General features: G+C 38.0%; 1 protein-coding gene and 1 pseudogene across 5 annotated transcripts in view; both read left to right on the top strand.

Annotated features, from left to right (window-relative positions):
* Positions 1-25,432, top strand: part of LOC147917096 (uncharacterized) — a 67,075-nt gene extending 41,643 nt beyond the window's left edge. For 2 of the 5 annotated variants that reach the window (XR_015552261.1, XM_087431377.1), the window contains 2 exons: positions 22,843-22,925; positions 24,784-25,432. Coding sequence is in view for 2 of the 5 variants with exons in the window: in XM_087431377.1 (XP_087287503.1) it covers positions 22,843-22,878 (36 nt within the window). In the remaining 3 variants the exon portion in view is untranslated. Of the gene's footprint in view, positions 1-4,948; positions 5,062-22,842; positions 23,797-24,783 lie in introns of those variants that run through there. The other 3 variants (XM_087431376.1, XM_087431378.1, XM_087431380.1) reach the window with 2 other exon arrangements.
* Positions 13-2,422, top strand: LOC147917097 (serine/threonine-protein kinase MARK2 pseudogene; annotated as a pseudogene).
* Positions 25,433-27,670: the final 2,238 nt, after the last annotated feature.

Genomic DNA, 27,670 nt, shown 5'->3' with positions numbered 1-27,670 from the left:
GTTTATTTTTTCCCTTTTTTTCCCCTCCCCATTTTGTTTTTTTTTCCTTTTTCCCCATTTTGTTTATTTTTTCCCCATTTTGTTTTTTCCCCATTTTGTTTTTTCCTTTTTTCCCCATTTTATTTTTTCCCCATTTTGTTTTTTTCCCATTTTGTTTTTTTGTTCCCCTTTTGTTGATAAATTTATTTTGTTATTTAGTGTTAGTATTGTTAGTACAGTCAGTATAGTTAGTATTGTTGGTACAGTTAGTATAGTTAGTATTATTTACTAGTGTAGTTAGTAAGTGTAGGTGGCATTGTTCGTATCATTAGTTAGTATTAGTTAGCATACTATAGTTTTGTTTGTTAGCATAGTTAGCATCGTTAGTTAGTATAGTCAGATAGTGTTAGCAGGTCACCATGCTTCCGGGCCATGAGGCCACCTCTTCTGAGAAGAGGACCAGTATTAACCATTACAAGTTCATTAAGACCATAGGCGAGGGCAGCTTTGCCAAGGTAAAGTTAGCCCTCCACATCCCGACCGGGACAGAGGTGGCCGTTAAAGTCCTTGAAAAGAACCAACAGAGCTCCTCCAACATCAAGATACTTGCCCGTGAAGTCCGCAGCCTGAAGGCGCTGCGGCACCCGAATATCGTCCAATTGTTTGAGGTGATTGACACCAAAGACAGGTTATGCCTTGTGATGGAGCACGTTACGGGAGGAGACATGTATGATTTCTTAAGAATCCACGGCCGCATGACGGAAGAAGAGGCCCGAGGGAAATTTCGACAACTAGTTTCCGCGCTCCACCACTGCCACCGGAGAGGCATTGTACACAGGGACCTGAAGCCGGAGAACATTCTTCTCGACGACGACCTGAACATAAAGCTGACAGACTTCGGTCTGAGCACTATGTTCCTGGGCCGGAAGCTGACTAGCTTCTGCGGCACCCTCTCTTATGTGGCCCCGGAGATCTTGCGGGGCCTAGAATACGACGGCCCCGCGGTCGATGTCTGGAGCCTGGGTGTCGTCCTGTACGTCATGGTCACTGGGTACCTGCCTTTCCCGGGGGACGACATAGGTACCGTGAAGCGGCGGGTCCTGACGGGGCGAGTCCATCTTCCTTTATTTTTATCAGGTGAATGTAGAAATCTCCTGAGAAAAATGTTGACCATTGAACCCAGCGAGAGAGCAACTCTAAAAGACATCCTGAACGACCCGTGGGTGAATGTGGGCCACGAGAAACTCAGGCCTCACAGGGAGCTGCCCTGTGTCAACATGGACCCCTCGGTGACAGAGGTAATGGTGAGGGACCTGGGCTTTGAGTGGGGCAAGATCCGGCCTTCATTAAGGGCAAGAAAATACGACCACCTGATGGCCACGTACCTCATCTTGAAATCCAAGCAACAGGAGGAGGGCCCCCCGACTGTAATCCCTTCCGCTGGCCCCCAATCTTTCCCAACCGGCGAGGGGCAGCTGCTCTCTGCATCTTCACTGAGACGAAGTCACAGCGAACCTCTTCTTCCCACCTGGTTCCACAAAGAAGATCAGCGGCCCGAGGAGAAGCAGGAGTCAGGGCTGAAGGCCGAAGAGCCCGCCAGTGCCCTCCCCAGCCTGGAGTCGAGGACCGCCAGGCCCAGCTCAACCCCTTCGAGGAGCCCTGGGGCCTGCCCCCGCACCCACAGCACCAGCAACGGGACTGGAGCCCCAGAGGAAACCAGCTGCCCCCAGGGTGTATCCTACCACAGAAACTCCCCCCACGCCGGGCAGCCTGATGGGGAGACCCCAGCCTCTCCCTCGGGCCCCAGCCAGGGCTGGCGGGGTGCCGCTGGGAGATTCATAAACTTTATAAGTCGCTTCTGTTTTTGTCTGCCCAGCAAGAAGAAGCACGTCAAACTCAACCAAGTAAAGCCGCTTTAAGCTCTGGCAGGGACAAATCAACGATTGTGGGGAGGTCAAGCTGCATCGCCCCCATTTTAAATGGAGAGCCAGCTGCTGAGCTCCAGGGAGGCTGGCAGCGTGGTGTGGGAGTTTGGCCAGAGGCTGGAGGCCTTCAGCGGGGAGTGGGAGCAGGACAAGCAGTACGGGCCGTACGTGCACGGACTTCCTGGCGAGAGGACTTGGTCAGGTGGACGACGGAGGGGTGCAAACTGCTGAGGGATTCAAGTCAAAATGGTATCTGGCACCTCCGTGGCCTTCAGAAGCATCGTATCCAGAACACTTGGTGAACTTAGAGGACAGCCTGGAGGCGCCTGGGGGGCGCAAGAAGAGGCCTCCCTAGCTGCAGGTCTGCCAGAACGGACTGTTTTTCCTGGGGCACTTCTTCCCTCCCCTGTCCTCTCTGTCTCTTCTTCCATGTTTGTGGGGAAGAGGCACGGTTCTTATAAAGTACTTGGTTTTCCAAGCCTTTAATAAACTTGAAGTTCTAGAAAGATGTGTCACAGAGACGCTGTTTTGCATCCTCCTTGCACAGGATGGGGCTGTGCATGCTGCAGTGTGAGAAGCGTGTAGTGATGTAGTGCTTGGAGTTAGTCAGAACGACTAAATGGGAAAGTGACTTAGAATTATGATGGTAACTCACAACAGCAACGAATGTGGTTCTGAAGGGAAAAGGCTGTGAGGCATATTGCAGGGCAGAAAGACAGAAACTGGGTACTGACATTACCTAACGTTTTCAGAAGGACCAAGGGAAACTTCTGATCCTGTGGCCTTGATTAACTACAACCAAGAGGTCCATAATAGGATAACAAAGTCCCGTGAGCTAGCCTGTGTGGGGCGTCAGACAAGTGACAAGGGTGTGGGCCCCCAGAGCAGTTTAAGGGTCACTTACAAGTGCAGCTGAGTTTTCTGACTATAATGCAGGAGTTAGGCCTTTCCACTGTGAGGATTTCTCCTGTTTATAACAGTGGCACAGAGCAGTCCCTCTAAGAGGCCCGCCTGAGGTGTGGGCTGTTCAGCCAGCTCAAGGTTCCAGGGGAGCTCCACTGGCAGCCAGACATCCTGGGCGGGGGGTGGTTCATCAGAGGGAGGCTTCATCTATCAGGGAACGTCCACATGGGCTCCTAAGAAGCCCAAGGAATGTCCAGAAGGCCGCTGGCTGCTGCTCGTGAGGCTGGGTTGCAGTGTGTGCAGAGTCTGTCAACATGCTCATGAGACTGCCCAGGGACGGTCTTAGCGTCTGGCCGGTCAGAGAAGATTTTCCTTCTCCCTCTGAGAGCAGGGCCAGGATAGGTAAGAAGAGGGCTGGGGATGGGCTGGGTGTCTTGTCACTCCCCCTTCACGTCCCCTGTTTTGGTTTTCTTTAAACAGCCCGATGTGTGGTCACCCAGTGTTGCTCTCCTTGAAATCTGTGCATGGCTCTCATTCCCTTCAGGGCAAGTCCCAGTTCCTCAGTGGGCTTTGGGGACCCTCTGTGACCTGTCCTCCTGTGGACCTTTTCACTACCACCCCCTCCTTGCACTTGACTCACACTGAATGGTTCCGTTTCCCACAGACGCTCTGCCCATGACGTTTACTCTCTGGGAAGCCCACACGCCGGGCACTTGGCCAGACTCCATTGGGCATTCAGCCTGTAGGCGGGGAGGGGAATTTGAAGAACTGGAGCGTGCGTGGAGCAAGGGGTGAGGTGGTGTTTTAGTTATCGGTCGTTGTGTAACAAACCACCCCTAAACTTAGTGGTTTAAAACGAGAATCATCATTTATTTACTCAAGATTTCACAGTTTGGGCAAGGCCCAGGGGGCACAGCTCCTCTCTGCCCTTTGTGACATCAGCTGAGGCCTTGCTCACAATGGCTGGCAAGGGGGTGCTGGCTGACAGCTGGGCGCTCGGCAGGGCTGATGGCCAGGGGCCTTGGTCCTCCTCCACGTGGCTGCGTGGCCTTCCTCACCGCGTGGTGGCTGGTATCTAAGAGTGAGAAAGCACAAGTTGCCAGTCCCTTTAAAGGTTGGGCCTGAGCCTGGCAGGAGTGTCATTCCTGCCATCGTAGAAGTCACAGAGTCCAGGTACAGCTACTGGGCGTTCATATCACAGACCTCGTCTTTTTGTGTGTGTGAATAAAGATGGTATATATTTAAGGCATACAACATGTTTTGGTATACAGATACATAGGGAAATGGTTGCTACAATAAAGCTAGTTAACGTGTCCATCTCTTTACATAAATGTCTTTTTTTTATGCAAGCACCTGAAATCTGTTCTTACCAAATTTCCAGTATATGAAACGGCACTGTTAACTCCAGTCATCGTGCACACTTAACCGCTAAGCCACAGGGCTTGCCCTGAAATTGCATTTTTAAATTAACATATATTGCTGGTATATTTGCTTATTTGTAAAAATAAAATTAATCTATACAAGGAAAGCTTAATTCAGTGTATAAGAAAGAGAATGGAAAAAATGGAGCCATGCTTTTCATGCTTAGATCATGGTGAAATGGGTTGATTTGGTCATCTGAAAATATAGTTATTAATTCATTCAATTAACTTCCATATTTTAAAGTCTTGTATGATCCCTTTGTAAGTTCTTTCCCAATCTGAATGATAGCATTGAATAGATAAAATACACTTTTTTCCTATCACTCTAAAAATACTTTCCCAAAACTCATCATATTCAGAGAAAAATCAGATTCTGTGTTGCTTCAAATGACTTTTGTAGCAAAACTGTTGTTGAATAAAATCATATCATTTTGGTTAGGGACTAAATCTTGGTAGTCTGCCCCAAAATAATAATAACAGTAATTATATATATATGGGGGGTGGCATTGGTTAAGAAGAAACTAGAAAATGGAATCCTCTTGTGAATTTACTATTTCATCATTTTTTAAAACTAAGGCAGTATGCCAAATGTATTGATCCTACACAGTTATATCCTTCTCAGTGGGGACTTTATTTTCAGATGTATCTTTTTTTGTGTGTGTGTGAGGAAGATCCGCCCTGAGCTAACATCTGCCAATTCTCCTCTTTTTGCTGAGTAAGACTGGCCCTGGGCTAACATCCATGCCCATCTTCCTCCACTTTATATGGGACGCCGCCACAGCATGGCTTGCCAAGCGGTGCCTCGGTGTGCACCTGGGATCCAAATCGGCGAACCCCGGGCCGCAGCAGCAGAGCGCAAGCACTTAACCGCTTGCTCACGGGCCTGCCCCCAGATACATCTTCTGTAAGTCAGTCAGATTTATTATTATATTTCCTTGTTTATGTTACTCAATTTTTATTAAAAGGATAATATTGTTATGTTTTCATTGTATACATTTTACAATTAGCTCTTATTTATGGCAAACAGGGATTTTCCAGTTGTTTTAGCCATATAAAATCTCCATTTGAAATAAATTTAAGAATATTAATTGAGTCAATTTAGATAATATTATTAAATATGTATTAGTACATGGAAATGGCAAAAATAGATGGAATGTGACTACAGCAGAAGAAACTTCGTCTTAAAATTAAAACAAGATACTTTCACACTTGGAAGAACATAGTTCTGGGACTATCCCTTGTGACCTGTATGAACTTATTCACTTTATCCTCTTGGCTACAGTTCCCCCTCTGAAACTATTGTCCCTTCTAACCTAATATTTTTTGATTTTGTAATTACTAGTCATAAAACTTCCTATTTTTCAGTAACCTTGCACATATATAATTAAAGTTTCATTTTTATATTTTTCTACATGTCAACCTTGAGGGAGTGCTGAATCTCCTACTTCTTCATTCTGCTAATTATGCCTCATATTGGATCACACTTTTGGCTGTGATTTTCAATGAAAACTCATCTTTAGTGGGTTCTTTTTTTTTTTTTTTTTTCCTATGGGAGACCCAGAGCATCAGGAACTTTTTACTACTTGAAATAATTTCTTTGTTGCTAGCATCTTGAGATTTTCTTTCTTTCTTTCCTTTTTTCCTTCCTTCCTTCTTCCTTCTGCTTTTGTTATATTTTATCCAGAAAATTTCTACGTACTTTTAGGGGAGGGAGGCATCATTCCACATTAGGTCAGCTGCCATATTACTAAAAGTTCATTCATATTATATAATATAATGAGAGCTTAGCTTTGTATTCATATTAGGCAATAAATATGTTTGTAGCTAGATCAACTTTTTATTTTTTCATCATAACTAGATTCCATTATAAAATCTATCTATTCACATTAAAAGATGTTAAAACAAGTAGAGAAAGCTATTTTTCACAGCATTCTCACTATCTTTAGTTACTTATATTTCAGCATATAATTCTTTTGTTAAAATCCCAAGGTTTCAAAAAATCTAAGTAGTGTTAAGAAAATTCACAATCCCATTTAAGGGTACATAATTCTTTTCATTTAGTTATGTAATGTGTTTTCCTGTCAAATGTGATTTACTATGTAATTGAATAGATTTTCATTTCAACATGAAGCATTTTCTGAAAATCATTGACATGTGGAAATGGCAACAATTCCCCTTAAGCTTTGAAAACAATTATGTTAAAGGACCAATTTTGATTGACTTTAAGAAGTTCAAGAGTTCAGTAAATAAAGTAGGTCAAGTATTAGTCATATTTTTATCCTGTAGCAAATGCAGGTGGCCCTTGGACACATTAATATTTCACTAAGTTCTATGTCCTCAATCACACTCAATCGTTACCTTTTGGTTTCTGCTAATAAATATTAGTCCTTCAGAACTTAGCTTAAACATTTTTTATTACAGGAAAACTCCTATGACCACTTAAATTGGGTTATGATATATGCTTATATAATACCTGATCATGGGGTGTATCACACTTCATTGGGGTTACATGTTTAACACCTGTCTTTTTTCCACCACCCTATAAGCTCTCTGAGGTCAATGACTGTGTTATGTGGTTTCCCTCTCTATCTCCAATCCTTAGACTCTTTGAACCAGGAAGGTGCTCAAGAAATAGATGTTAAATGCAAGAATAGATGAATAAACAAATATATATTCAGAACTATTCCTACACGTAATTTCAAGACACATCAGGTTAAAAGGTTTTGAAAAAGAACAATGTGATGTAACGAAATCAGAATAACTGCTACTTTCAAGTGTTGGTCAAATGTGATCTCTGGAACCATGAGCTTGACTGATCATAAAGACCATAACTGTTCTTGGCTGACACTTCTGATATAGCTTTTATTGTTTCTATGGTTGAAAAATATGAGTCTTCACTAAGCCAAACTCATGTGTTCATCTTCTTTTGTGTTATCCTTAATGCTTGGGTCTCAACTTCCTTTTATATAAAACGAGGACAATGCACTGGAATGATGATCTCTAGGGAACATTTTGCGATTAATTTACTAATCCAGACTTTTCGTGTTTGAGATTCACATTTTCTAAAGTATACCTTGTTAGTTTCTTTCTAATATTACAGAAATTCCTGCATTCCAAATGAGTGCTGAACAAAAACAAAAAAAGAAATAGCTGTCGATCTTGAGTCTATATTTTTCTTTTTTGGCATTTTTATTCCAGGAAAAGTCATTTGATTGATCCAGGATTTTCATACATCTTGACCATCCAGCCTATTTGAGTACCTTTAAAGGAGCTGCTTATTTAGGCAATAGAAAAGGAGACCAGAAATCAAGTTAATTGATGCTTCCATGTCCATGATACATATTTTATGAGCAAAATCTCTTTTTTTTTTTTTTTTTTTTGGTGAGGAAGATTGACCCTGAGCTGACATTTATTGCCAATCTTCTTCTTTTTGCTTGAGGAAGATTGTTGCTGAGCTAACATTTGTGCCAGTCTTCCTCTATTTTGCATGTGGGATGCCACCACAATGTGGCTTGATGAGTGGTGTGTAGGTCTGTGCCCAGGATCCGAACCTGTGAACCCCAGGCCACCAGAGTGCAGCGTGGGAACTTAACCACTACGCTACCAAGCCAGCCCCAAAATCTCATTTTTGCTAACAAATCTCACTACTCTGTAGGGGTTTCTCAGAAAGACATTAAATTCTGTTCACTTTTGTAGACTTTTTCTTCCCCCAGCTTACAGCATTTAGATGGTCCCTGACTCTGTTTTCCATTACTTCCATTGTTGCAAGTTTGTAGCAGACAATTTTCTAGTCTATTTATTTAAAGACCACTTTTGAATACAGCTAAAAGAAATATGATGTGGTAACCTATAAATTAGAATTAAGATAGAAAATGTACCATTGTCCAGGCAGGATTTTACTGGTATATTCATTCTTATTGTTGCCTCAGATAACTGGGTTATAAATAGGCACATATCATAAACAATTCAACTCCCTACAAGTTTAGAAATACTTAAAACTGCTTTTTCAGGGCCTCGTTCATTCATTTGACTAAATAAATCTGTAAAGTGCAGTTGCAAACTACCAATGAATCTATGATACTGCATTAAAAAAGAAAGAGCAGAAAATTTCTGTTTATGCACTCCTGGGAACCAATGTGTTATTTGTGGAATATTCTTTGTAGCTAAAATTAATACCTGGACACTTCAGAGTTATTTAGTGCTATACAAATCAGCATTTGAATCTTATTAGTAATTCTCCCCCTACATTTTTTTTTTAATTATAGTTATTTCATTCTAGTACAAAACACTTCAAGTTTAATTTGAATATTAAAGAGGTTTATCGCAGCATTTTGGCTACTTCTTATAGTGAGTTCTGTTTGGAATTGCAGTCTTAAGTTTCATAAGGCTTTTTAAGGAAGTGATTAATTATTTTGCTGTGGTGGTCTGTAATGTGTGACTCTGATTACTTCAGCATTACATAGGCTCTAGTGTTGAATTTATCTCTTTTTCACTTAGTTTGAAGGCTCTCTTTACTTTGCTGTTTCTTAAATCTGAGAAAAAAGAAAAAGGAAAAAGGAAACAAAAGTCAGCCATTGGAATCACGTATGAAATTTGAGACCACATAGGAATCCAAGAAGAGAAGTTGGAATTTTTAACTCTGAAATCTAGAGAGGTAACCCAGAAGTATAAAGAATCTTATTTTAAAGTTCAAAGGGACTTTAAAAATCATCTTATTCAATCATAATACAGTTCCATTAAGGATCCCATGTTTTGATATATCCTGTCTCCCATATAATCTATACTTTAAGAACTAGTTATTAATATAGTTCCTATTTTCTTTTCACCGAAGTCATGTGTACCTAACATGCAGAATTTCTAATCAATATATAACAATGATTGGAACATCAAAGAATTAATTTCACCCCAAAGCACAGAAACTTGATTTTTTGGTACAGTTTGTGCTTGTTTATTAAAAGCTCAATTTTTTTGAAATAATAAAAAGAGCCTGCACGCACCCTATTACTACTGTCAAGAATTTCATTTCATAAGGAACAAAGGGCAGAGTAAGTAGCCTGCATTAACATGGATTGGTCATTCAGATAATTGTTACCTTAGAAAACTGAGACCAAGGGATTGCATAAAACAGGCTATATCACAGAGATTCAGAGCTTGGGTCATTGCTGGTATTTAAGTTTCTTAATAATGTGGACTATTGTTTTATTCCCAGAATCTGCACTGTGCCTGGCATATAATGGGTGTCCAATGAAAGTTTCTTGAATGAAAAAAACACCAAGGAACTTTAGGATTGTGTTGTGAGTGGAAATTTGAGATATGTGTGTTCCTACATTGGGGGGTGGAGAAGGGTAATCTTAGAAATCTAGATGAAAGAGAATTTAAAAATAATTTAGTCTAAATTCCTCCTTCTACAGTCCCAGGATATTGATGTCATGTGATCAAGATCACACAGCTGGCTACCTAACCGAGAACATAGCCAAGTCTTGAACTCAAGGCTTCCAGGTGTGATGAAAATAATTTTGCTTACTTCATTTTTCACATACAGCAAAGAAAGATGAGTGTATTTATACAACAAGAAAGTGAAATCAATGCCTAAAGACCCCTGTTTTATACATTCTGCTTCCGTTCAGTTCAGCTTCAAGTCATGAGAAAGGTTGTTAGCAATCCTGATAGAAGACGTTGCTGTTGAATTTCTTGATCATAGTGTTTATAACGCTTCAAGCAATATCATTCAGTAGGCAGCTTAGTTGATATTGATTTTACTAAAGAGAAAAATTTCTCCATATAGGATTTCTGAATCATCTGTTGGCAGACTGGCTGTTAGTCATGGTCTTTATCTATTACATTTAGCTCTGGTCAAATGGCAACGTAGGTGCGGTAGTTGAATCCTCTCTATCAAGGATGATGTGGGATATATTTTAATTTAACAGAATGCATCTAGTTTGAGCCACAAAATTGAAAATTGGCTGTCTATGCACCACATTGAATCTTCTGGTCATTAGGAGGTATCTTTGGTGAGGATTTGAAGCCAAGAACATAAAATCACAGATTGTTCTGCCAACTACTACTGGGTACCACTTGTACCACTGTAGCCACAAGACAACAGGACTCTAAATAGCTATTTTTAACAGCTAGCAGGAAGGTCCTACTCAATCAGATTGAATTAGCCAGAAATGGAAAACTTTATGTGTCTCACTTCTCCATGGCTCACTTCTCCCTGTGCCTAGACACATCTTTTAGATCATGTTTTTGCCACAAAAGAGATGTTTCTCTAAAACTATAATATCTTTTTCCTCTAATCTCCTTGGTAAGAAAGAATAGGAAAACCCACTTTCATTCTCAGTTATCCCATAAAAAGTCTGATTCTGGATAAGTGATTTATTACCTCATTTGTAATATCAGAGGGTTGAAATATATGATTGTATGTACTATAATATTAACATCTATATGTTAGATTCAGTAAAAAATCTTTAACCTAGGTGACCTCACCTAATTGTTATAAAACCTTAAATATAGTTATCTTCATTTTATTGATATGGAAACTGAGATTCAAATACAATTTGTTACTTATCTAAATTACAACAGAGCCAGGCTCTGAATGCTGGTGGCTGTGGTTCCAAAGACCACTTTTACTATATCCTACTGATACCCTGCTCATTAAGGATGCTTGTGTTTTAGTCACTTCTGGAATATATATTGTAGAGTGATGTCCTTGGATTCCTGTGGCAAAGTAAGCCACTCACTCAGTGAATCTGTCTAATTTACAAATGGAAAATGGAATTCAAACACAAATAACATTTGCAAGGTTAAAAATCTAAGAGAAGATGGTTTCCATACATGCTCTGTAATGTTTCTGAATTGACTATGGGTTTGTGTGTGATCCTTGGAGGGATCTGAGGGCTTCTCTGGGGTAATCCTTGTTCAACCAAGATTTTTCTGATTTCTAACTGAAAAATTTTCTCGCCTTGGTATGCTTCCTCAAGTTTTCTCTATGATCTCCATCTCACATCATCCCCCTAAAGAGATTACATGAGAAAAATCTGGCTCACAATAATAGATGGCATTAGTTAACATCAACAGTTCCATTTGTTTAAAAAGCATCAATTTTCCCTTTATGTAGAGTTAAAAAGAAAATAATATTTAAGTAGTATAAGTAGTGTTTAAAGCTTACAAATTTATGCTTTAATTATTAGTGTCCCAATGGTCTTTTCAATTGACTTGAAGTTGTACAATTATCCAAAATTTATTTACGTATAATTAAAAGTGTCAATTTTTAGTTTATTTTGTAATTAGATTATTTTGATTGTGCAAATGTATACATGCAGACACACATGCAAACACACATTACTTTAGAACCCAAATTAGACAGATTGCAGGTTCAAAGGGGTAATTTTAAGTTACACATAAGTGCTATTGCTCTGAACTTGAGCAGGCCAGATCTACAAAACAGTATTAAAATTAAGGGGATGCTCAATCATAGAGTTTCAGAATTAATCAGATATATATTCCTTCTATGTGACCCAAGAGAAATATTAGATTCACTGATTGTGTTGCAATACAGTTAATCTTCTGACTGATTTGGCTAAAAGATACAACCGGAAAGTATTTTCAGAATCACGCAAAGTGTTGGCATATCTGCAACTTATTTTCCTTTGAACGTTCTCTTTCTAAGCAATATTTCTTACTTTGTTTAGACATACAAGCAAGAACAGACAAAGTGTGATTCCACACCCACGCTATCGTCCCTGGAAAGTTTCCCTTTAAATGCAACTGTCTAGGAATGTGCAAAGAGGGTGAAAGTTTTGCCGTCATATTATCCTTAGAAACCTGTATGACATTCAAAACATAGCAAATTGAAAGAAAAAAGATTGAATTTAAGACAACATTAAAAATGAACGAGACACATTGGTACTTTCTTTCAACAAGGTTGCTGGACACCTCTCTTTCCAATAATAACCACAGAAATAAAGGAAAGGAAAAAAATCTTTTAAAGAATTCTGCTTTAATATAAATGGAAAGACTGCAAAGCATGCAATTACAAGTGTGTAAAAAGTCAGGAAGTGAAAAAGCCAAAATAATGAGAGATTCCTATACTATCTGGTGTCACAAGTTGCAGTTCTGTCAGAAGTTTTGGTCTCAAGAGGTATCTTGGAAAGGGAAAAAAAAGGCTCAGGAAATAATAACTAGAACTTGGCTAGGAAAGCTCCTTTATGAGAAGTGTCTGCAGGGCAGAAGTCATTGGAAGCAGAGGCTTCCTTGCCCTGACAGGTGCTCCTTGGTTCCACCAGGAGAGGACTCCCTGAAAGATCCAAAACAGAGTATGATGATGAATCATCTGGGGGTGATCCTGATATTGTATTTGGACAAAGAGAGAGAATAGTGAAGAAAGACATTAACTTAAGTGGACATTCAAACCATGTCCATTGTGGAGCTAGGAGGCAATTATTGGGGTAGCTCAGGCCAAAACATGCTTTAGCCTGAAGTATCCAGTGGGTGTGCCCTCGAGTGACTGGGATAATTGTTTCCATGCCCCCAACCATTTTTAATGAGTGCTAAGCTGGTGTGAGAAACATTAATGTTTAGTGGAAGGAACGTTTTCTCTTGGCGGCCGTGCAAACAGTGCCTTTGAGAGTTCGTTTCATCTAGTGGAAGGGTCAACACTCATAAGAACATCCTGGTGGAGAAGAAGGTGTGATATCAATGACCACACTTTCGGCTCCAATGATGTTTTAGCTGCCAAGATAACACCAAAAATTTGACTCCAGTAAAACAAAAGTCTGAGTGATTTTATAATGTATAAAAACGATAAACAAACACATAGAGACAGAGATTGGATTGGTGGTTACCAGAGGGGAAGGAGGGAGAGAGGAGGGCGAAAGGGATAATTGGGCACATGTGTGTGGTCATGGGTTGTATTAGTATTTGGGTGGAGAACATGATGTAATCTATGCAGAAATAGAAGTATAATGATGTACACCTGAAATTTATACAATGTTATGAACCAATGTTACTGCAATAAACAAAAAATTAAAAAAAAAAAAGAATACAGTATCAGAACTTCAATTTCTTATCATGTAATGAAGTAGTTTAAAATCATCCATTATCTACCTATTTATCTATCTATCTATCCATTCTGGCTAGCTTTTTATGGAGAAAAAGTAGAAAAAGAGAGCTAGAGAGATATCCAAACAGCTATTTTATGAACATCTTCACAGTAAGGAGCACTGAGTGTTTTTAAAAGATTTGGTTGATGGGAGATGTTGAAAGGGACTGATGTTCATTGAGGCTCATAATAATATTATAACATGGAAATTAAAAAATATTTGGAAAACATATATTTCACTCTATTCACCTTAGAACTTTGTTGTTCTAAAAATAATTAATTTAGCAGAGTGATGCCTGAAGAATTTCACATTTAGAGTAGGTCAAAGGATACCATTTGGGGTGGTTTTACTGTGACAGCATGGTTAAACTTGAAACTCTATTTCCCAGAATCCCCTTCACTGTATGGTTACAGGTTAAATTTGGCCAAAAGAGAAATGTGTGTGAGATTTGGATGGTGTAAGTGAAGTAGCGACTATTACTTTCTGGAGCTTATCTTAGTCAGATGCAGTCCTTAGGTATCCTGTCTCATCTACTCTGTGTCTGCTATTCTTGCTGACTCATGGCCTGTTGACCACAATGGTCCCATGTCTGTCACCAGATGCTTGGCTGCGTAACCACAGAGGAGTCACATCTTTCCATTGATCTCCCTCCCTTCCTTTCATCATGCTGTAGAGAAAAAAGTACTGGATCAGGAAGTCAGATGGTCTCCATTCTTATCCAGATTTTGCCATAGCTTCATGACCTTAGGCAATCACTTACTTACTCTGTGCCTCAGTTTCCTCAATTATATAATAAAGATATTGGATTAGAGAAGCTCTCAGGTCCTTTCCAGTTCTAAAGGTTGATTTGTGTCTTTGCTACACTTTTATTACCAGTTCCTTTGGGAGGGAGGTGAATCGAGTGAATGATTTCATCACTTCCTCAGGTATGCATACATGCTTGACCCAACAAAGGCTGCTGCCTTCTGAAATCAATTTAGTGCTCCATGCTTTACTTCTGCTCTGATAGACAACACACTAGACACTCAGCTTTAATAAATTTATTTTACTGTCCTGGACTATTTTTTTAATGGATGAGAAAGATGAGTGTAAGTGACTTTTTATGAGTAGGATGAAATAATTACATTATGGGCATAGGGAGACATTAATGCAGCAGTTTTCTATATCTTTAGTTATTTTCAAATAAATACAAATTATGCCACAGATCAGTCTATATGTTTAGAGTTAAAAGAGCAAAAGAGAGTTGTAAGGAGAGATTTAAAATAAGGAAAGATTGGACTCTTTTACTGTTTGGAGTAAAATTGAGAGATAAAAGTAAAAAGATTTCAGAATGTTCTTAATAGTCGATAAAGAAAATATTTCAATTGGAAAGTCATTGGTAATAATTATTTAATTATTATAGTAAACAAAACACTGACATAATAAAAAATACTTCTAGAGAGATGTTGTATATTTCACTTTGCAATGATTGAATAATATCAAGTCCAGTGTACGTCTATTTTGACCTTAGGCTAAGCTCATAATATTTGCAACCAAATAGCGTGGTCAGGTCACCGATCCTCAGTTCAGCTCAGAGCTTAGTACCATACTCTTTCATCTTCCTTTAGTCATGATAGTTAGCTTATAATTATTTTAAATCATTTTAGGAAAACTGGTATCTAAACATTCATTCATTCACTCATTCACTCATTTGATGGCTAATGTGAAAGTACTTACTATGTGCTGGAATGCGCAAGGGACTCGATGCATGCATTGTCCCATTTAATCTTTATTGGGACTAAGGTAGGTAATATTATTATCTGCCTTCTACATATTAAGAAATTGAGGCTGAGAAAGTTCAAGAGTTGGCCAGATTGCACATAACTAGAAAGTCTGGAACAAGGATGTGAAATCCAGTGTGTCTGAATGCAAAATCCACACTTAACATTTACAATATACTGGCTTTCAAGTATAATCACATACAGCATCCGAATTTAACAGTATATAAGTCTCCTGCTCATGGGTGTGGAACGTGAATCCAGTGAAGTTCAGTGACTTGTCCCAGGGTTACATGGTCAGAGGCTACAGCACAATCAAAAGATTGGAGATGCTTGTGTGTAGATACAGATAGAGTTCAACTGCGAGGGGGAGTATCAATTGTACTCACTCAAGATCTCTTCTTTTAACCTCTGTCATTTCAAATGACTAGTCCCTTGCTGTTTTGTATACACAGTCTAAAAATGTCACTAAATATAGAATTCTGATGAGAGGAATATTCCGTCTAAAGTCAGAAAGATGAACCAGATGACCTTTCATATTCTTTCAAGACAGCCAAGTGATCTTTATATTTTCCTAAGGTTATCGAACAATTCTCAGTAAAAGTTCATGACCATTTGTTTTTATTTTTGTATTGATGTAATCATTCATTTTTGTTATTTTCTTATGTATTAGGATGTTAAAAACTATTCTAAAAATTTTTAGTGAGAAGCAAAAACTTGAACACGTGCTTAACATTGACAATTAATATTTTTTTTAAAAAGTGCAATAAACTACAATATGATAATATGTGCCTGTGATTTTCGTAATTGTGCCAGTCTGACACTTGTACAATCTTTCAGGTTGAATCCACAATTAAATCCTTTGGGCTCCGTTGTAGCTAAATATGGAAATCTTACAAATAGTAGATAAACTATATTAAAATTACATTTTAAATTTAATCAGTTCATTTAATAAATGTAATTTCTTCTTTACTTCATTTTTTCAACCATTAACATTTACTAGAAATTAAAATTAGAACACTTTTCTTCATAAAGTTAATATCATAAAGCTTCAGTTATTTGCATTATTAGTACTCTACCCCTTTATCTCCAAATGTACCAAACCACTCCTTTTTTTTATTGTTGCATACATAGCATTCATCTAACTCTTCAGCTTAGCTCAACTGTGACCTCTTTAGAGAGATTTTCTCTGATACCTCCCAGTCTAATTTCTGCTCCAGTAGGCTGGTTAAAAACATGTCCCCAACTCATCACCTCTTTCTATTTCCAAGCCCCTTGCAATGTGACTTTATAGCTCTTCCCTTCATGAGTAGAGTCTGTTTCTCTACCCCTTGAATCTAGGCTGGTTGTGTGAATTGTTCTGCAAATAGAATACAGTACATGTGAAACTGCGCCAGTTCCAAGGCCCTGAACGCTACTGCTTACTCTCGTGATACTACCGTGAAAACATACTCAGGATAATCTGCTGGATAATGAAAGTACTCTCTTGATACTACCGTGAAAACATACTCAGGATAATCTGCTGGATAATGAAAGACACAAGGCCTAGTCGTCGTGCCAGATGACTGCCAGCCAAGTGTCAGACGTGAATGAGGTCCGTGCTAGGACCCCTAGCCCCCAGCTCACACGCAGCTGAGCACCGATGCCAGGATGGGCCAAGCCTGACCCAGATCAGCAGAACCATCCAGCTTACTCATAGATGTAAGAGCAACCATGAATGCAGATGAGTTTAAACTACTAAGTTTTGGGGATAGCGTCTTACACAGTATTATATGATAGACCTTCCTTTGTTGATGTCAAGTGCTTATTCCTCTTCCCTCACAATTAACACTTTTTACACACGATTTTAATCTCTAATCATTTCAGCTACGCATATCTTGAATCCTTAAGTATTTTAAAGACCATATAAGAAGAGCTATGTTAACCATTTTCTACAAGTTATTTATTTATTTTTTTTGTGAGGAAGATCAGCCCTGAGCTAACATCCATGCTAATCCTCCTCTTTTTGCTGAGGATGACCGGCTCTGAGCTAACATCTATTGCCAATCCTCCTCCTTTTTTTTTTCCCCAAAGCCCCAGTAGATAGTTGTATGTCATAGCTGCACATCCTTCTAGTTGCTGCATGTGGGACCCGGCCCCAGCATGGCCGGAGAAGCGGTGCGTTGGCGCACGCCCGGGATCCGAACCAGGACCACCAGTAGCGGAGCGCGCACACTTAACCGCTAAGCCACGGGGCCGGCCCAAAAGTTATTTTCAATACTCAACAAAGGACCTATAATAGTGGGAGGTTTCATAGGGTAAAGAAAAGAACTTTGGAAGAAGCATCTGGTAGGCTAACTGCCTGCACTGCTTCTTTCACATAAACGACCTTGGGCAAGACTCTTAACCTCTCTGAACTTTCTAATTTTAAGCCTAGAGTATTAGCCACCACACCATGCTTTGGAGAGAACAGTATCCGGATACTATCCTCCCGTTTTGGTAACGAAGCCAGAGGACATGCACTTTTGTTTTCCATTTTACATCATGGACCCAGATTTGAAAGCCTTACCCACTCCAAACCCTCTTGGACATCTCTATCACTTTGTACTACATTAGCATTTCAAATTATCTCTCTTTCCATCAGCTCTTGCCTTTGCCAGTATGTTGAACAGGATCAAATGTAAATGAACGTATTTTTTTGATCAAGAATGTAAATAATATTAGTATATTACTTGTAGACCTGGTTAAACGATATACTGAATGTTGTCGCCTCTTGTGTTAAACATGTGCTTATATATCTGGGTAATTTCACTCACTGTTTCCATCCAAAGGCTTAAAACTGTTTAACTGAAAGAAACACACTATTCTGAGGATGCTTGAAATAGGCATATGTTGATATTAAAAGTACTGATATAAAACAAGCAGAAAAAAATCACCTGATAACTAGCTAATCACTAGTGATTATACTCAATTTTGAGAGAAATTTGTAGGTGTCACAAATCTCATCATGCTTTTGCTTAGCTATATTTAATTAATAAAATTATAACTATATGCAGGTTGCAAATAATCATATACATATAGTTGGATCTAAATGGGAGATTGTAGATACAAATGGTATATTTTATAAATAGTGAGCTATCAGTAGAATTACATTATGAATCTCTTAGCAAGAAAAGAACTTTCATGCCCTAATATTAGCTAAACAAATTTTTTAAAGAAAATGTTTGGCTCTTATAATTCTAGAGCGCTTGTTTTTTGGAACACTGCAGTTGGTTTGAAACCAGGGTAATTCGCCAGATTCAGCCAAGTTTCCGTGGTTAGAGGACATGTTTGTGGTCATCGCGAATGCATAGGGACCTACCATTCAGCAGTAGCTCTTGTGTTTATTCTTCAGGAAATTTGGAACTATAGGTAAGCAAATGAGCTTACAAGCATCTTAGAAACCTTGGGTTGATATCCCACCCCAACAATTATTAGACTTGCTTGATACCAGCAGATTCCACGTGTAGAGCCCAGACACTTATAAAAATTTTATTCATTTCCTCAAACTAAATAGATAGCTTTTCAGAGCTGTGTTGATGTGTGAAGCACTGGCACAGTATAAATTTCATTCATATGATTTAGGGCCTAGGCAACAGAAGTAATCAACCAACTAGTTCTGTTTGTGATTCTCAATGAATTCATTCACTCTAGGTTGGCAGGGTCTCATTCTTTAATTTAGAAAGACTCTAATATGACTTTGAGATTGCCTTTGGGTAGGGGAAAATCTAATTCACCTTTATCCTACTGGATGTCACTCTTGGATCCATCAAGAAACCAAAATGTGCTTATTAAATTATTCTGGGTCTAGAACAATATATGCTGATAATTGAGATACAATTTTACCAGTAAAACCGTATTTTATTGATTCTAATATGCATATTTTTCACAATTTAACATCTCTAAAATAGACATGCATCACAATCAGAAACATCTTAAAATTACTATTGGCCAGACAGCATTTATGAGGTAGTTTCTTGCACACATGCGAATTTTGTAAATTTTTTTGGTGGCATCACTGGATTCCAGAAACCCTTTGACGTGTAAATTATTAAACCACTTGAGAATCACTGGAGAAGGACTATGAGTTGCAGATACTGTCTAAAAACCTTCAATTGTTATCATCTGATAAAGTCAGGAAAGCAGTAAAACTTGCAGAAGCAGTGTCGGAGCTTGAAAGAGAATCCTGGAGACGACAGTGAAGTAACCTTCCAACGAAGTTGCCTTTCCAATGCCTTGGGTGGCACAGAAGACAAAAGGTGTGGAAAACCACTGACGTCAACAACTTTGAGTTGAAAAGTGATTCAAAAGTATTGTATTTTTAATGATAAGATATGTTAAGAGTACCTTAACTGTTTTCAAAGTTATTTCCCATTTTATATACACACAAGAGTTTATTTTTTAATTGTCTAAAAATCCTTCTAAATTATCTTATTTAATAAGATTTTAGTGAGAAGAAGACACAATGAAACAATAAGAGAGTGTTAGATCACAGTTGATTTGGCAGCAATTTTTCTTTTTTTAGTTTTACAAAAAATAATGGGTCAATCAACGGCATCTTAGATTTAATAAATAGAGTACTATTTATTTGAGAAATCACGTTAATATTTGCACTCTAGGACTATAAGTTTAGCTTTAACCTGGTCATAAAATGGACACTGAAGACTCAAGCATGCTGTAATAAACCAAATGGTATATTCCCTGAAGAGAAAATTATCAGTCAACTCATTACTGGACATTGTAAAAATATTGCTTATGACAGTAAAAGTCATCCTTATGTTTTATTAAATTTTAATTTGAAACTTATTTTTAAAAATAGTTTTTAAAAATACAATATGCCTTTAAAATCCATAAAGAGATTTTTGTTTCACTGAACAATTCTAAGGCACTGCCTTATATATTCGGGGAAGAAAGATATGACTTTGAGAAGGGTATGACTTTACTTGAAACACTTTCTTAATCTGAGAATCCTGGAGATGCTGGGAAGAGAGACAATTTTATTTATGAATCCAGCAAGTCTTGGATCTGCTTTATTTAACGAGTCCTCATTTAGCTTATCCTCTTCTCTAGCATTTTATTATAAGCAGCTGGAAGCCAAGAGGCAGCTTCTACATCCTGCTTAGAAATCTCCTTAGATAAATTATCTATTTCATTAAGCACGTTTTCTACTTGCTACTTTATCACAAGTAGTATTGCTAAACTTTCTGTCAGGACATAACAATGATTCTCTTTCTTTCAGTTCCAAGTTTTCTTCCTTTTTCTGTAAGCTCTCACTGACAGCCTCCTCAGCGGCCATCAGGTTTCTGCTAACAGTCTATTCAAAGTCTTTTCAAATTCTGTCTGTCTCTCATCCATAGCCACTGTCAGTTTTTAAAGTTTTTGTTGCATAGGACCCCACTTGTGGTACCGAAATCTTTCAGTTATTATAATTAGAATACAAAAATTCTCAATACTTAGTGGCTTAAAACAACATCGTATGTTATCTCGCACAGTTTCTGTGGGTGAGGAGCTTAGACAGGATATAGTGGGGACAGTTTGTCTTGGCTCCCTGACGTTTGGAATCTCAGGTGGAAGACTGAAAGGCTGGGGAATGAAAACCTTGCAAGGCTTGTTTTCTCACCTGACTGAAAGCGGGTGCTGCCTGTTGACCGAGGACTTCACTTTCTCTTCCTGTGGCATTCTCCACGTTCTAGTTTGGGCTTCTCCATAGCGTGCTTGGGTTCTTTTTTTTTTTTTTAAAGATTTTATTTATTCATTTTTTCCCCCCAAAGCCCCAGTAGATAGTTGTATGTCATAGGTTCACATCCTTCTAGTTGCTGTACGTGGGACTCGGCCTCAGGGTAGACGGAGAAGTGGTGCCTTGGGGCGTGCCCGGGATCCGAACCCGGGCCGCCAGCATCAGAGCGCGCGCACTTAACCGCTAAGCCACGGAGCCGGCCCGCGTGCTTGGGTTCTAAAGGCGAAATTTCAGAGAAAGAGCGGGGAGGGGTGATGAGAGAGGAAGAGAGAGAGAGTGTGTCAGAAGAGAATCATTTTATGACTTTACCGTGGAAGTCTCACAGTACTTCCATGTACTGTGTACTTCTGCCATACTTATTTATCAGAAGACTCACAAAACCCAACTAGATTTAAGGGAGAGAACATAGACCCTCTCTCAGCGTGGGAGTGATGCCAGTCACACTGGTAGAAGAGCACGTTTGGAAAATGCAGGCTGACTCAGTGGGGTTCTACAGGTAAATTCTCTCAAGTTTTGTTTCGTGAAACATACCTTTATTTCACCTTTGTGAGTGAACAGTGTTTTCACTGAATATGATATAATTCTAGGTTAGGAGTTTTTTTTTTAATACATCGATAATACCATTCCAGTGTCTTCATTGTCACTTTCTAGAATTTAGTTGTCATTCTAGTTGTTGCTCCTTTGAAGGCATCCTGTTGTTTTTTCCTTTTTTTCTCCCAGATTCATTTATAATTTTATGTTTTTATTTGTTTTTCTGTCATTTTGCTATAATATGACTAGGTGTTAATTTTTGCTTATACTGCTTGATATTTGTTAGGCCTGTTGATTCTGTTGATTCATGTCTTTTATTATTTGGGGGCAACCATCAGCGATTATCTCGTCAAATATTGCTTTTGCTCCATTCTCTTTCTTCTTTGCTTCCATGCCTCTTCTGTTAGACCTTCTCATTATATCTTTTTGTTTTTTACAAAATTTTCTGTATTTTGCCCCTTTGACTATCTTTAATCTGGATAGTTTCTTTGAACATTTCTCTCAGCTTATTACTTCTTCTGTTAACTAGATATCCTTCAGCCAAATCTAGTTTGTCACTGAAACATCCATTATGTTCTTAATTTAAATTATTTTATTTTTCTATTATTGAATTTTATTTGGTTATTTATTAGATATGTTATATTAGATTTTATAGTTTCCCATTCACAGGAAAGTTGCAAAATTACCTGTTATTTTTTTAAATGGATTTTATTTTTTAGAGTAGTTTTAGGTTCACAGAAAAATTGAGAGAAAGGTACAGAGATTTCCCCAATACCCTTTTCTCCCACACATACACAGCTTCCCCATTATCAGTCACCCACCAGAGCGGTACATTTGTTACAATTGAACCTACGTTGACACATCATTATCACCTAAAGTCCACAGTTTACATTAGAATTCTTTCTTAGTGTTGTACTTTATATGGGTTTGGACAAATGAATAATGGTATGTATCCACCATTATTGTATCTCAGTGGCGTCACTGCCCTAAAAATCCTCTGTGTCTGTTCATCCCTCCCTTCTCCCAATGCCTGGCTCCCACCGATCTTTTTACTGTCTCCATAGTTTTGCCTTTTTAAGAATGTTGTATAGTTGAAATCACACAGTATGTAACCTTTCACGTTGGCTTCTTTCATTTAATAAGATGCATTTAAGTTTCCTTCATGTCTTGTCTTTGCTTGATAGCTCATTTCTTTTTAGTGCAGAATAATATTCCATTGTCTGAATGTACCACAGTTTATTTACCCATGTACTCACTGAAGGACATCTTGGTTGCTTCCAATTTTTGTCAGTTGTGAATAAAGCTTCTATAAACATCTGTGTGCAGGTTTTTGTGTGGACAAAATTTTCAGCTCCTTTGGATAAATGCTTAGGAGTGCAATTGCTGAATCATATGGTAAAAGTATGTTTAGTTTTGTAAGAAACCACAAACTATCTTCCCAATTGACTGTACCATTTTGCATTCTCACAGGCAGTGAATGAGATTTCCTGTTGCTCCACATCCTAGCCAGTATTGGGTGTTGTCAGTATTCTGGATTCTGGCCATTCTAATAGGTATGTAGTGGTATCTCCTTGTTTTAATTTACATTTCCCTAATGACATATGATATGGAGCATCTCGTTAGCCCATTTTGTAATCAGGTTGTTTGTTTTCTTTTTGTTGAGTTTAAGAGTTCTTTGTATGTTTTGGAAAATCATCCTTTATCATAGATGTGTTTTGCAAAAATTTTCTCCTAGTCCATGACTTGTCTTTTCATTCTCCTAACTGTGTCTTATATCTTTTCTATTTCCAATACCTAGAGTACCTGTACTTCTGTTTCTTCTATCTGTTGTTTATGTACCAGTTTCTTCATCTGCCTGGATATCTTTCATTCTGTGCTGGACATGTATTTGAAATAATAATTGTAGAAATAATTTGAGATCTTGGGTGATGTTATCTGCTTCCAGAAAGGATTTTCGTTTGCTTCTGTCAGGTACCAGGGCACTATCAATCCTGAATCTTAGTGAAAACATATCTGTAAAGTACCTATCATATGCTGGGCATACTTTTGGATTCTGAAATATAGTAGTAAACTAAGTAGACAGAGTCCTTGCCTCATGGAAGTTATATTCTACTTTGAATTTATCAAACTTTGAATAAAGGGAAACTGTTCTATTTTTGCTATTTATATCAAATCCACACTCTTGGCATAAAAATCTTTATTTCCTCCTAAGTGACTACTTTTATCCATTAAAAATATTTCTAATGGAGCTATAAATTATGGGTCCCTTCTGTAGTGTTTTGTGGACATGAGGAGGCAAAATTATAATAAATCTAAATATTAGTTGTTTCAGCAGTAACTTTATACCCTGAGGAAAATATGGTAAGTAACCAATTATTTTTAAAACAATAAATATCTTGAATTTATCCCTTTAGATTGAATATTAAATTATATAATGTGCATATTTATAGAGAGACTATATTGTTCTTTCTTTGAAATGTGAATTTGATCTTTTTATAGTAACCTCTCATAGACAAAAAAATTTAAAAGGCTCAGGTATATTTAATATATTTACATAATCTTTGTTATGTTTACAAATATACAAAATTTGCTAATTTTTCAATTAGCTTCTCCATAGGAGAAATAAGTTTACAACAAAAGTGATTAACATCCAAATTCTCTGCTGCTAGAAATACTTAAAAAATGCCTATCATAATTGCAAGTCCTTTGAATAAGGTTTATCATCTGTGATATAATAGGCCAAAAAAAAAATTACTGTTTTTATTCTGAAAATGTTAGTTGAAGCTATGCTCTTTGTGTGTCTATTCAAAACTATCAGTGAAGTTAAGATTATAAACTTACAGCACAATGAACGTACTTTACATTTAAAGTGCTTAACTTTTTGTAAAGCATTTTATATTCATAATTCTATTTGGTATCTAAATAACTCTTAAATGCAATGCTGGTATTACATATGCCATTTTACAGATGAAGAGACTGAGGCTCGGAGAAGTTACTTCCCAAAGTTTACGTGGATGGCAGTGTTTGAGTTAAAATCAACAAACTTCTGACTCCTAGTCTTGTTCCTTTCTTAGACTTTACTAAATATACTCTGGAGACCACTATCCTGAAGGATGCAACATTAAACGTATTCTTTTAAAGCCTCTATGGCAGATAAATTTGAAAAATGCCAATTACTGCAGATTCACAATGTATGTTAACATATGAAAAACTCTGAGAAGTCTGTTGGTACTGTTTAACTTTGTTTAGTGCCCCCTTTCTCATATTTATTTGTGCATGGAATTCTTTTTCATGAAGATACACATTCATATTCTGGGTAAAGGGGTTCTGTAAAATATATTACCCAAAGAGCAATGCTGTATTATGTTCTATTGCTGGTCTTATCTTTTATCCATTGTTTGTTTTTTATAGACCAAAAGCACCATACCAGATTCCAACAGATGTGCCATGTAGTTTCTATCCCCAGATTGTTTTCAGTTCTCCTAGGAGATAAATAACTTCACTGACCTGAAACGTTTCACAAATTTCATTATATCACAATGGACACAGCTAATAAGTGATGTGGTTGCTGAGAAGATGGGGAGATGGAGTGATCAACAAGGGCAAAACTTTCTCAGGTATGTTTTCATGGGGAAGGCTGTTGTAAAAGACTACTGAACGGATTTCTATTTTAATTTTTGCCTCCACTTCTCTGTGTGATCCTGGATAATTCCATTCATTTAACATCTCCATATTTTTTTTCATTCTTCTATAAACTGGTGTTTAACGAGATCATTAGTTTTCAAACTGTAGCTGATAAAGTTCTTGAGAGGCCATGGCAGGGAGGAAGTTAGGAAACGTTTTGTAGCGCCCAGGTCCCTTCTGATTCACCCAGAGAAGCTCCTCTGCTTTTCGTGTTGGTCTTGTTCATCAGACTTCATGTGAACAATGTGTTCACTGGATGAAACTGACTTTGAAACCAATTCCTTTGGAAAACCATTCCTTTCTCTTTTAACATTCTAAGCATCTCACTCTATGGAAAACTGAGAATGAAAAATATGACCTCTTTTCATTTTTGTAATATATAATTGATCTGTATACAGTATTTATATGTTCAAACTTTTCTTAAAATATTTATAAGAATGGTATCATTAACTGATAAACAAAATTTCTTAACTGATCAGTTTGGGGCACTCAGAATTTGAATCTTGAGTATTTCACACTAATATGTGATTACTGACAAAGCAAAATTGCAGAGTATTCACTTACTGTTCAATATAACGTTAAATGCTAATTTAGAAAGTAGTCTTTTTATATTTTGGTTTCTGGAATTTTTGATCAATCACCAGCAGAAAGTTTGCACACTGAGGAGAAATTACTTTGACTATTCCTAAAGACTAATTCAGAGTGCAGGATAAATTCCTTATGACCATGGATTTATAGCAGTATCAGAAACAAAGACGCATTTGAGCTTTAGAAGAAGTAAGATCTGGGGAAGGATTTCATTTTTCAAAGACTATTTAAATATCCAATTGTCCTTCTCTTGAAGTGATTCAGATTTTCCAAAAGGGGACATTTCAAGATGAAGCAAAAGGTGTTCATTCCTTTTCATCTCAACAATGACTCTGAATAAAATTATATCTAAATTGTACTACCCGAAATAAATGAGACTCCACCATCACATTCTGTGGGATTTATCAGGCGGGTCAATAAAGCTAAGTGGGAGTAGACTGCCTTTTGGAGATATGTTAATGGGCTTCTGCTGTAGAATGGTTCTCTAATTACTTACCTTGATGTATTTTCAAAAATTAAACAATTTATCCCTTATCTCCTGAGAAACTTAAATATTGGGGATTTTTCATTCCTGTGTCCACATTGTTTAGGATGAATTTCTTTTCAGGACAGTGATGAGGTTGGAAAAATATACAGATTTACTGCTTAAAATCCCTTTGTTATAAAAAAATTGTTGAGTCCCTAAAGTACTATGAAAAAGTTTAATCTGTAGATGTATAAAGCAACAGAAATAATAACAATAACTTTTAGTTAGAAGATTTCCCCCAAACTACTTTTTTTTCCTGTGTAACATTTTTTTTTTAAATTTTTTGTTTATTGCAATAACATTGGTTTATAACATTGTAAAAACTTCAGGTGTATATCATTATACTTCTATTTCTGCATAGATTACATCATGTTCACTCCCCCAAACTACTTTTATGCTGTTCCCATCACGTTTTTTTCCTTAGCCAACATACATGGAGAAAACAAAAAAATAAAATTATTCTGCCACAAGATGCAACATGCATCTTCTCTTTTGATTTTGTTACTGTATGGATTGATCAGTAGTCAACTGAAACCCACATTGGAATGGGGTTGATAGGTATACAGTTAAACACAGCCTGATTCTATGCATGTCGCCAGGCTTAAAGTGAATTATTTCTGTTACACACAGAGAGCAAACTACATGACAGTCTGTTGTACAGTATACAGTGTTACAAAAGAAAAGAAAGAAACAATAGGCCCAAAATGGAGTCACTTGCCACTTTGCCACAAACCAAGACTTAAGTGCAGTTTCAGCCTCTCCCAGGAATGTGACCTTGAGCCAGTCAATCTGAAATTACCTGATCAGCACTAGTGAGGTCTTCTACATCCTAGACCCCTGCTCTTCCCCCAAAGGAAGGTGACCTTGCCTGAAAGAATCCACTTTTTGTTTGAAACTTCTTTTTTCCACCCACTTCTGACTACAAAAACCTTCCATTTTGTACAGCTCCTTGGAGCTCCTCTCTATTTGCTAGATGGGATGCTGCCCGATTCATGAAGCCTGTTAGATCTTTAAATTTACTCGGTTGAATTTTGTTTTTTAACACCAGCGATGAAACCTACAATCTGTGCAGGTTTGAAGCAATTCACTTAATTTGTCTGAGCATCAGTTGCTTAATCTACGGAAGGCTTACATCAGAAAAGCCAAGTAAGTGCAAGTGCTGAGGATAGTTATGATGGATACGTAAACAAAACATTTCTTACCCTTGAGAGGCTTCACTCCCTGACCATGACACCTAGGGTACGGAGTGGTCGGCTGGTGGGAAAGAACATTAAAAGGGGTGTGGCAGAGGTAGCCGATTTTGCCCTCTGTACCCTGCCTCTCACCATCATTTTGAAGGACGTCTGGGCCGTGCCCTTGGGGGCACCTGGGTGTGGCAGGAGCCAAGCAGGTTCCATGCGTCCTGCTCCATTGCCCAGGAGATGCGTCTGCTGGCCCCGTCCTCGAGCCATCCCTCCCTGGTGTGCCGAGATCCCTCTCCTCATTGCTCTATTCAGCCCC

This window comes from Ceratotherium simum, chromosome 5 (assembly GCF_057802395.1).
Source record: "Ceratotherium simum simum isolate JZ-2026a chromosome 5, ASM5780239v1, whole genome shotgun sequence".
Lineage (NCBI taxonomy): Eukaryota > Metazoa > Chordata > Mammalia > Perissodactyla > Rhinocerotidae > Ceratotherium > Ceratotherium simum.
Note: the sequence above shows the minus strand (reverse complement) of the source record. Positions and strands in the feature narration are given on the sequence as shown.